We start from the raw sequence: 11,273 nt of genomic DNA on the forward strand, positions 1-11,273 counted from the left end.
TGTTACAGTCATAATGTTCTCTTTGACACCATTGCAAATGACATTCATTGCTCAGCTGCAGCACTAATGTAAACACGTTTTAACTGCAGCACACGCATGTGGGAGCTTATACACAAGGTTGGGTAGGATTACTTTGAAAGAATACATGTGGATTACATGCATGTATGTACATACATTTGGATTACTTGTAATCTGATTACTTTTGGATTACATTTCAAAATAATCCTACCCAACCTTGCTTATACATACGTCCAAATGTTTGCGTTCACATTTAAATTAATGCTATTGTTGCCGTAGCTTTTTTTTAAAGGAGCTATTTTACACACCTTTTCATAAATGCAATGTAGATATATTAAAGTTTGCAGCCAGAAATACCTAAAAAACACTGAGGTAATCGTTTTTTTTTAAACAAGAAGGAACATTTAGAGTGTGCAGCAACTGCTACTTACATATTGACACAGATTCATGCAAATTATCATCAGCATTACTGTAATATCTGCTTCTGTGTAGTCTTGACATTTGGTCAGTTTTGTCCAAAACAAAATCATTTTATTCGGAATTAACACAAGTCTTCCACCAAGTTTAATCTATAGCTGTTCCAAACTGTTTGACTTAAATAGTTATGACCTTAACTTTGATATTTCAAAGTCAACATAAAAAGGTCAGGTTACCTGAGATCAAAGGTCATGTGACCAATAGAAAGGTGGTACGACTTCATATTAGTGTTTATTAATAGCCATCTGTACTGTAAGTTGCCATTCTAAAAGAAAGTGGCCTTTCAAGGCTACCTGAGATCAAAGGTCATATGACCAATAGAAAGATAATTTATGACATCATAATAATAAGTAATACCTTAAAAGAGCTGTTCTACAGGAAATGTCCTGGGCCAAAATGTTGACCTTGGCCTGTGACCTTGACTTTTAACCAATTTTCTTGAAAGAAAATCCCTTTTGTACATGGCTGACCCTCAAAATACCACCTAATTTTATACAAATGAGAACAATGCTCTTCAATACAGGACCAAAAAAAGAAACATTTCATGGGTTAATACTGTACACAAGTGTAAAATTAAACATGTTCTTTCAGAAATAAGGTCTTTACGTGTCTGTTGCTTTAAAAGCAAAACAGATGCTGCTTGTCACACCCACTCTCCCATCACAATGAGACCATCTCTCTCACAGACCATGTGGGTGTGATGTATCCACACAACCTGGTACCTTATAGACATGTGTCACAGGAACCAAAATATGGACTGTGATGTTTGAGGGCAAAACTGAACTTCGAGCAGGAGAATTTCAACACACACGATTGTACAACTGTGGGACTTCAGAAAGTTTAACATAGAATCTAAGCCATATGTAACTGTAAAATGTACATAGAAACTGGCTTTGCACAAAAGAGCCACTTTAATTAATGTAAGAGAAGAAAAAAAGCCTTTTCATTTCTGACAGAGAAAATTGTGTATAGAATCAGTAGTTAGGAAAAAGTTAGGAAAAGTTAGGAAATTCAAGTTATTTCGAGCCATAATGATAATGGAAAATATTTACTTTGTCTTCTTGCTTCAGTGGGGAAAAAATAAAAATAAACTAATAATTCCCTCATGTTGTGACAGCGACATTTCAGTGGAGATCAACAACAACAACAAAGCACTCACGGTAAGTTATTTTCTGCACAAATCAGTAACGCAGCCATGAAATCACTCAGCTAGTGTGCAGACAAATGAGTCAGCCATCATCCTTTCATCCATCTCTCTGTCAGTCCACCAGTCCATCCATTTAGTTTGACATCTAAAAGGCTGGGGAACAAAATGATTTGAGACAGGCAGTAAATTATGACAAAAACTCATAGGGTCAGCCAATTCTGTTCATTCCAAACATATGCAAAACATCTTTCCCAAAAAAAGTCTCACTGCTGTGTCCTTGAAGACATCTTCCGTGCACTTGCACATGCCCTAATGGCATTAGCCGGGTTACAGGTCTGCACAGCATGATCATTTTTTGAACACAATGCAAAGACAAATGGACTGCAGCAGCTGCGATCAGACATGGTCACACGTGGTGGAGGGGACGAGGCATCAAACCATGACTTTCCACTGGGGCAACATGGAAATAAAGTTTAACAAGAGCAATCTGAGATTTCTGACATCCACCAATCCAGATCATCTCCAAAATTCAGTGGAGTCTTCCAGGCCCTAATAACTATCTGTGGTGCAAATTTGGTGATAATCAGTGATGTAGTATTGATGTAATCCTTCAAAGGCTATATAAAGAGAAATCTTGATCCAGAATTCGGATCCAGAACTGGATCACTTCCAAAATTCAGTGGAGTCGTCCAGGCCCTAATATCTATCTGTGGTGCAAATTTGGTGATAATCAGTGATGTACGTAGTCTTGATGTAATATTGACGTAATCCTTCAAAGGCTATATAAAGTGAAATCTTGATCCAGATCTGGATCCAGATCTGGATTATCTCCAAAATTCAGTAGAGTCTTCCAGGCCCTAATAGCTATCTGTGGTGCAAATTTGGTGATAATCAGTGATGTAGTCTTGATGTAGTATTGATGTAATCCTTCAAAGGCTATATAAAGTGAAATCTTGATCCACAATTCAGATCCAGATCTGGATCACCTCCAAAATTCAGTGGAGTCTTCAATGCCCTAATATCTATCTGTGGTGCAAATTTGGTGAGAATCCATGATGTAGTTTTGACGTAATCCTTCAAAGTCTATATAAAGTGAAATCTTGATCCAAAATCCAGATCATCTCCACAATCTAATGCAGTCTTCCATGGCCTAATATGTGTCTGTGATGAAAATTTCATCAAAATCCTTGCAGTAGTTTTGACGTAATTCTGTTAACAGACAGACAAATAAATAAATAAACGCAGATTATAATATTACATTCTTGTCAGATGTAATAATGACTGGGTTTCTAGTGAAATCATGAATTAAACACGAATGCTGCAACACTCTCATATTCAGATCAGTGATGTTTATTCAAAAATAAAAATAGCATCAAGGTAGATAAAGGTTTTTTTTGCTGCAGTCTTTCAGCGTGTCAGTGTCACTGAGGTCTGTTCAGTGAGCATAAAATCTCAGTCTGAGGGAAGCTCCGCACCGTGTGAAGGTGAGAGAGACAGCATGCAGTGAACCACATATTTAAACTACATATTTACCTCAAGATTATTAAAAGTTAATCGAAAGCAAATTATTTTATAGGGTCTTTTATCAAATTTAAAATTAATTGCAGCATTACTGAAATTCAATTAAAAAAAATACTGGCAACACAAAAACACCTCAAGGGGCACTCAGGCACTCAACAGCACTGAACGCCTGTATGAACATATGTCACTGTATCACCAAGGCTGCTTGGCCCAAACTTACCAAACTTGGCACATGGGTAGATCCCGTTAAGTGAGTGATCACCATAGCAACAGTGGCAGTATTTGCATGTTAATTAGGCCATGTAGTCAGTGAATGCAAAAAGATGTATTTGCTCATTATTGGATATATAGAGCAGCACAGCAGCTTAGTGGTTAGCACTGGTGCTTCACAGCAAGAAGGTCACGGGTTTGATTCCCACCTGTGGTCTTTCAGTGTTGAGTTTGCATGTTCTCCCTGTGTTTGTGAAGGTTCCTTCCTCCCACATCCAAAGACATGCAGGTTCGGTGGATTGGAAATTTTAAATTGTTTGTAGGTGTGAATGTGTTTGTTTGTCTATATGTGGCCCTGCGACAGACTGATGTCCTGCCCAGTGTGTACCCCTCCTCACGCGCTATGACTGCTGGGATAGGCTCCAGCCACCCACGACCCAAACTTGGATAAGCGGTTGAAGAGCCGTGACCCAATCCTGGATGATTGCAGTTGAAGATGAGTGAGAGCAGATATATTACTTTGCAAGGTACACAAAATTTTTGACAACCCATAACTCCCATCAGGACACCTGCCAGGTACAAAATGACCTCACTATGGAGGTCATGACTTCATCTGAGGTCATGTTTGTTACTTTGTTTTTTCTTTTATTTCAAACTTAAGCCTTTCTTTAGTTTTCAGCCTTGTTCCTTGGTTTTGTTCTTTGACAATTTTTGGTTCCCCTTTAGTTTCATAATCATTTATGGTATGTTTTAGGTGCTACTCCCCCCAGGGTTCTTTGTGGTTTGATGTTTCACTCTGTCTCTGTCGGTCCCTGTGTGTGTTTGGGGGTGTACGAGGTCTGTTAGAAAAGTATCTGACCTTTTTATTTTTTTCAAAAACCATATGGATTTGAATCACGTGTGATTGCATCAGACAAGCTTGAACCTTCGTGCGCATGCGTGAGTTTTTTCACGCCTGTCGGTTGCATCATTCGCCTGTGAGCAGGCTTTGTGTGAGCACTGGTCCACCCCTCTCGTCGTTTTTTTATTGCGAATAAATGTCTGAATAATTTGGAGCTTTGCTGCATCAATTTTTTTCCAGAAACTGTGAGAGACATCCAGGTGGACACCGTTCGGAAAATTTGTAATTCCGCTCCTCTTTCTATGACAAAAACTCCTATAACAGTGGAATGTGCCGTTCATTTCTAAACTGGACGCTGTCTTGATCCGGTATGTCATCTGTCTAGCACAGGAATTGTGAAAAGACGTGGACATCAGCACTTTTTCAGCACATTAAGACAGACGTGCCGAGGAGTTCCGCGCGTTGTGGTGGAGCCGCATGGCGCAAAGCAACGCCGTGACGAAGCCTTCCGGGACATGTTGGGGCAGGTCCAGCTCATGCACAATCACAATCGGATAATCACACGACTGAAAAGCAACCGGAATCCATCTGAAATCCACCTGAAAGCTGTCCTGTGAGACCAACACAGAGGTGGTTTTGTCCCACGTAATGAATGGCTCCGTGGCGCGTCCTTCCGCTTTTCTTTCCATGAAAAAAACTTCTGTAACAGTGGAATGTGGTGGAAAAAGTGCTGATGTCCACGACTTCTGTCTTTTTGTGAAAGTCAGACGAGGTCCCGGATCAACAAAGCCTTCACGTTGGAAATGATCTGGTTGTTTCAGCGGGGTCTGAGCATGTCGATCAGTGCTGCGAGCGCACCGCGCTCTCAGCAGTTGTGGGCCGTCCTTAAAGCGGCAGTAACTGTTGGGAAAGTGTAGTGACACGGACCCACAACAGGGGGTGTAAATGAACGGACAATGGAAGGAGTCAAATTATAACACTTTACTGTTGTGAATGACACAACCAAACACAGCAGATTACAGAATGTGCAAAAGTCAATCAATAAAGGTGTCGTGTGGGCAGGCTCGACGATAGGAGACGCCCGTCTGGAAACGAACCGGAACCACACGATTTCCACTACCACCGAACCTGAGGAATACTGGAGCCGCCAAATCGCAAAGTCCCCAGGTGGCCACCGTCTCAGCGTGTCGGATCTGGTACTGCTGGCAGAAAGCAAAGACAGTCAAATGTGGGTGTGAGAACACCCAGCAACAATCCTGGTGGGAATTCCACCTCCACCTCTCACTCAATACTTGCAGCGCGTCCTCAGAGGAAAAAGAGTGCAGTATTGCACAGCCTCCACAAAAGGACCGGTACTCCTGCAAACACTCACAATAAACAGATTTTCAATATTACCACAAAGGCTGAGGATATTACCTCTAGATGAAGATGATATCTGGGCAGTGTGGTGGAGGTGTCTTCCTGCTTTTATTCCAGATGTGGGTTGGTTGATTAGTGACAGCTGTCACGGATGATGGGTGACAGCTGTCACCACGGCTTGTTCCTGAGGCGGCAGCGCCCTCTTGTGCCTGAAGCCCGCACTTCAGGCAGGGCGCCCTCTGGTGGTGGGCCAGCAGTACCTCCTCTTCTGGCGGCCCACACAACAATAACACTCCTTAATCTGTATAATCCCCATAAAATCATCCCTGAAAGCCATATTAATTTTCCGAACGGTGTCCACCTGGAGGTCTCTCACAGTTTCTGGAAAAAAATTGATGCAGCAAAGCTCCAAATCGTTCAGACATTTATTTGCAATAAAAAAACGACAAGAGGGGTGGACCAGTGCTCACACAAAGCCTGCTCACAGGCGAATGACGCAACCGACAGGCGTAAAAAACTCACGCATGCGCACGAAGGTTCAAGCTTGTCTGATGCAATCACACATGATTCAAATCCATATGGTTTTTGAAAAAAATAAAAAGGTCGGATACTCTTCTAACAGACCTCGTAGTCCTGTCAGCTGGTTTTCATCACAATGTCCATTGTCAGCTTGCTACATGTCACTGTATAAGTTTGTCACTGTTCTGCCTTCAGTTTTTTTGGGTTATTCTGCTCCTGTTGATAGTAGTTAGTTCTGTCTTTGCACTTCTTTCCTTGACAATTCTCCTCCTGTGTTTTTGATCATTTGTACTGTTCCCCATGTTTGGACTCAGTGTGTTTCGTGTTCTAAACTCATCTGGTACTACAGTAAATATTCTATTTTCTTTCTACTCCTGTTGGTCACTGCCTGTGTTTTGTTTTTGTTTTTTTTGGGGGGCCCAATCTTTCCCTTACTGTTTTGATAGTGTGAAATGGGAATCATTTCTGAAGCAAATGTTTCAGTCACCATTTTGATTGTGAATTAGACAGTTGCTTCAATTAGTACAACGTTTTGGAAAAACCTTTTATACCATCACTGTGTTGAATGTTTCTGAGGAGTTTAAATCGGAAATCCACACTCTCAACTGAACCTGTTCCTTTGAGAGAAATAGACAATGACACCCGAGGGAGTGAAAAGGCAGCGGGGCCAAGTGCCGTCCACAGCAATATAGAATTTTGCAGACACTGCTAATTATAATGCAGATGTGCTCACATTCTTCGTAGAACACGTGCATTAATATTTCGAGATAAAATATTCTCCCAGACTGTCTGTACCATTACAATGGCACGACTTTGTGAGTCTGACTGTGTGATGATTAATTTCCTCGCAGCTCAAGTCATACAGCACGTCACAGCAGCAGTAAGCTGAGCGCTGAGGATGACGAGACATGAAACCACCAGCGTACCTCACTGCTAATCCTCCCTCCATTCCTTTATTCTCTCACTCTCTTCATCTTCCTCTCAGTTCTACTGATCCTTTTCACAGTAATAGGGGTCATTTTGCCAATTTGAGCTTTTCTGAGGTGCAATTCATAGCATTTGCACAAAATCCTTCTTTTGAGCAGCTATAAGCTCTCATAATAAAGACAAACTGACAGAGAGGAAGGCCTAAAGGAGCCAGCTTTGCTCGTCTGCAGCCTCGTCTCTGCTCACTTCACTCACACGCACAAAGATGACGGGAGGTGCTGGATGACCCCTGGATACACAGGCTGCTTCACACATGATGAGCACTGTAATTTGAACATGTCACTATCAGTATGCATGAGTGACAGTTCATTATTTTTCAAGCAGTGTGACCTCAAATAGGCTAGATGAACCAGTTATGAAATAAAGGCTCAAAACCTATGACATGCACATGGCATTAGAACTTTAATGCCTCTGCCAGGGTACAAAAAAACCTGCTTATTTATCCCTAAGGAGTGGTATTGTGCAAAAGAGTTTATGGACATTTTATAGTTAAATATTGTTGGATTTTCACATTAAACCCCCTCAAAATCCTACAGAATTTTAAAATGGGACCTGGGCTTGATTCATCTCATTGTGGTCCAATTCTGGAGTCCTCTTTCCTCTTTGAAAGACACACATTGTGTGAGAACATAATGGATTTGTGCGAGAGCAGCAGGGGGTGTGCTGAGCAGCAGCTTCTTTCCATTTAAAGGGACAGGGACAGAAAAGAGTAGTTCAGAAACCCGTAAGAAAAGAAAAGTTTTCTAAATGCTTCTTTTTTGCCACAAACTCATTTCAAAACACCTGATGACCTACATTAATTTACTGACAAGACTAACTTTTAACCAAGCTGGTGTCCATGGGAGCACTGTTTCTCCAATGTACAGCACAAATAAAATGGAAATCACTTCAAAATATTGCAAATATATTCATAAAAAATATTGTGGTCCTTCCATCTTCCTCGAGACCCTATTATTTCTTCCTTAACTCCAAGGTACTTGCAGCAAGTTTAACTAAAATTAAATCATATTTTTGTGAGACAAATCAAACTAAACAAACCAGGTCACCTTTTTGGCCAAGGTCATAAGTCAGGTCATCATTCACGCAAGAGCTTCAAACATTAATCAAATGACTGATTGCACTCTTAAAAAAATGAACCGATGTTTCAATGAGAAAAAGTGATGTAACAGTTTGGTAAGATTTTCTTTAGTTAATTCAACTTAACTAAAGTTATTTCAACTTAACTAGAGAATTCTTGTGGCATGAACTCAGTTGAAAGTTGAAATAAATAAGTTGAAGTAACTTACAAAAATTCTATGCAAATTGTTGCATCAATTTTTGTTGTTGAGACAACAGTTCATTTTTTAGAGTGCACTAAATTAACTGCCATCTATTTTCATAATTGATTAATCATTTTGAGACTTTTTTTAAAGGCCTAATTCACTGATTTCAGCTTCTTCATTGTTGACATTTTTGGTTTACAGTATATATTATTATTATTATTATTATTATTATATATTATTTTCTTTAATAAACATTCACAGTATAATGAATAATTCTGAGTTGAGACAAGTTGTCTCAACCCATTTTTCACCATTTTCTGATTTTTATGAACCGAACAACTAATTGAATAATCAAGAAAATACTCAACAGATATATTAGTAATAATATTAATAATTGTTGGCTATAAGAAATGTTTAAATGCTGGTGCATACGTAAGTTAAACTGCAATGATGAAATGTGATCTAAATCTTAGTTTCAAAAAGACAAGAGCAAATCAAAAATAGATGGGTGGAATTATGCATGAAATACACTGCAAATTATGGAATTACTGTACTGTACTTTTTTTTTTTAGCAAAAGTGTTTACACCCAAAATTTATAAATGTTAATTCAGCTGTGAGTGTGTGTGCACGCGCGCGTGTTATAAACTTTAGATTGAGTGTATGAAGCCCTAAGTGAAGTTTGTCTTTAGTGCTGGTTCACCTGCAGCCTCCGGCGCCTTATTATCCCAGAGTCATCCATGGCCTGATGATCACCGCCGCTCCTGCTGCTGCTGCTGCTGAGGAGGACTTCCCCTCTCTAAACAGTCTCTCCACCCTTCACTAATCTCTTTGGATCCAACAGGACTGCGGCATCCGGCTGCGCTCCTGTTCGCAACCAAAGATCTGCACAGACGCGGCGTCCTGACGCACAGACAGTCCGCTGTCACGTCGAAGCGCTCGGAGACGCACACATGTCAAACAGGTCCATTACGTTTGAGTCACTTGTGTCCTCTGCGATCGGACCATCTCCGACATTCCGCAAACGGTTCGTGCGCTTTGATGCTGTCCAGCTGATCGACTGGAGGCCTGCAAACACAACGTCCATCCGACACTCAGCCCAAGTTCTTACTGCTCACAGCCGAGGAATGTGAAGCTTCTCGGCTCCAGAGGACACAATGTCAGAGGACACACGGAGAAAGCAGCCATGTAACGTGCGCTGATGTACCGCGGACGCGCGTGCCCGCTGTCACGGATCCTTAACGTGTTCCGTCCGCACGCTCGCTGCTCTTCCACCTTCACTCCCTTTTAATGTGGTTTCAAACTGCAGCAACGCGATATTTGTGAACCCGTTCACCCCTCCTCCTCCCACGAGGAGTTGATGAATGAATGAATTAATGAATTGAAACATTAAATTTTCGGCATGCATTTGGTTGTGTATCTAATTTAAACTCATCATGTCATGGGCGCACAAAACCGTTCAGGTGAAAACATAAATGCAAATGTTTGCGCGGAGCGTCTTTCAGCACCAGAGACAGCGACATGGTTTCACCCAGTGTTTGAAAAGGTGATTTCAACTTTAATTCTCTTTGGGAGTGGCAAGAATGGACAAGATTAGGAATGAACATATCAGAGGGTCAGCTCAGGTGGGACGGTTTGGAGACAAAGTCAGAGAGGCGAGTTTGAGATAGTTTTGACATGTGCAGAGGATGGACCCAGGGTATATAGGGAGAAGGATGCTGAGGATGGAGCCACCAGGCAAGGAGAAGAGGAAGGCCAAAGAGGAGGTTTATAGATGTGCTGAGGGAGGACATGGAGGTGGTTGGTGTGACAGAGGAAGATACAGAGGACAGGGTGAGCTCTGCTGTGGCAACCCCTAACGGGAACAGCCGAAAGACAAAGAAGAAGAACAACAAAGAAAAAATATGTTCCATTTTAAGGACCCACAGCCATTTGTATGGATAGCTCCTCCTTTTTCAGGGGCCATAAATATTTGGTCAAAGTAGCTTTCCTTTTTTTTGGACAGCAAATCATCACTTTTACAGCTGGTTTTCTTTTGACAAATCTGGTGATGGGAGCATGAACATTTCCAAGTCACTTGGATTTTAATGGCATTAATCGTTAAGCAATACAAACAGTATGTTACTGTGAAGTAAATTTGTCTGAACAAAGTAGTTAGTAGTAGTCAAATACTGACTATGCAAGAAGGAGACTGGTGAGGGAAGCCACCAAAACATCCGTGACAGCTCAGAAGGAGTTATAGACAATTGTGTTTGGAGAAACTGTGAATCATGCAGCTTTTGTCTGTTGCTCCACCAGTCACAATTTCACAACAGGATTTTCATGCAAGAAACCAGACAAATCTGCTGTGGCTTCTGGTCAACACTGAAATTTCATGTTTTGTTTTCAAGAAATCCTTTATTCCACCCCACAACAAAGCTGTGTTACTAGTGATGTAGCAGTTTCTTCAATCACAGATTCAGACACCTGTGGCGCCATCCTCCATTACTGATTTTTGGCCATAATTTCCATTCTGATTTCATAAATTTGGAAATCAGGGTCAATTTTTTAAAAGTCATTGCCAAAATTCACATGTAATCCTAGTTCTTACTATTATATATTTTATAACTGATTGCATATGATTGTACACAGCAAAATCACCAGTGTTAAATTAACACTGACAGCGTCTACGTATATGGGTCCACACTGGGTCAGTGAGGAAAATATCAACACTGGCAGTGTTAATTTAGCAGTCAGTGTTAATTTTACACTGGTGATTTTGCTGTGTAACCAATTATTGCCGATTACACCTGATTATATACAATTTCTATAATACAAATTTTTCTTGTGCATGCAACAGTGTGTGCATTTGTCTCACACTCCACACACACACCAAAAAGCTGAAATTTGTCTTTTTAAATCTAAAAAAAAATGTCATTCTTCTTCTTCTTCTTC

At 40.8% G+C, this 11,273-nt stretch overlaps 1 protein-coding gene across 5 annotated transcripts in view; it reads right to left on the bottom strand.

Moving 5' to 3' along the window:
• Positions 1-9,507, bottom strand: part of LOC117527498 (microtubule-associated serine/threonine-protein kinase 1-like) — a 91,106-nt gene extending 81,599 nt beyond the window's left edge. For all 5 annotated transcript variants that reach the window (XM_034189876.1, XM_034189877.1, XM_034189879.1 and 2 more), the window contains exon 1: positions 9,043-9,507. In XM_034189876.1, the coding sequence (XP_034045767.1) occupies positions 9,043-9,081 (39 nt within the window). In that variant the 5' untranslated portion in view covers positions 9,082-9,507. The remainder of the gene's footprint in view (positions 1-9,042) is intronic.
• Between the last annotated feature and the right edge of the window lie 1,766 nt (positions 9,508-11,273).

The sequence above is a fragment of the Thalassophryne amazonica genome, chromosome 16 (genome assembly GCF_902500255.1).
Source record: "Thalassophryne amazonica chromosome 16, fThaAma1.1, whole genome shotgun sequence".
NCBI lineage: Eukaryota > Metazoa > Chordata > Actinopteri > Batrachoidiformes > Batrachoididae > Thalassophryne > Thalassophryne amazonica.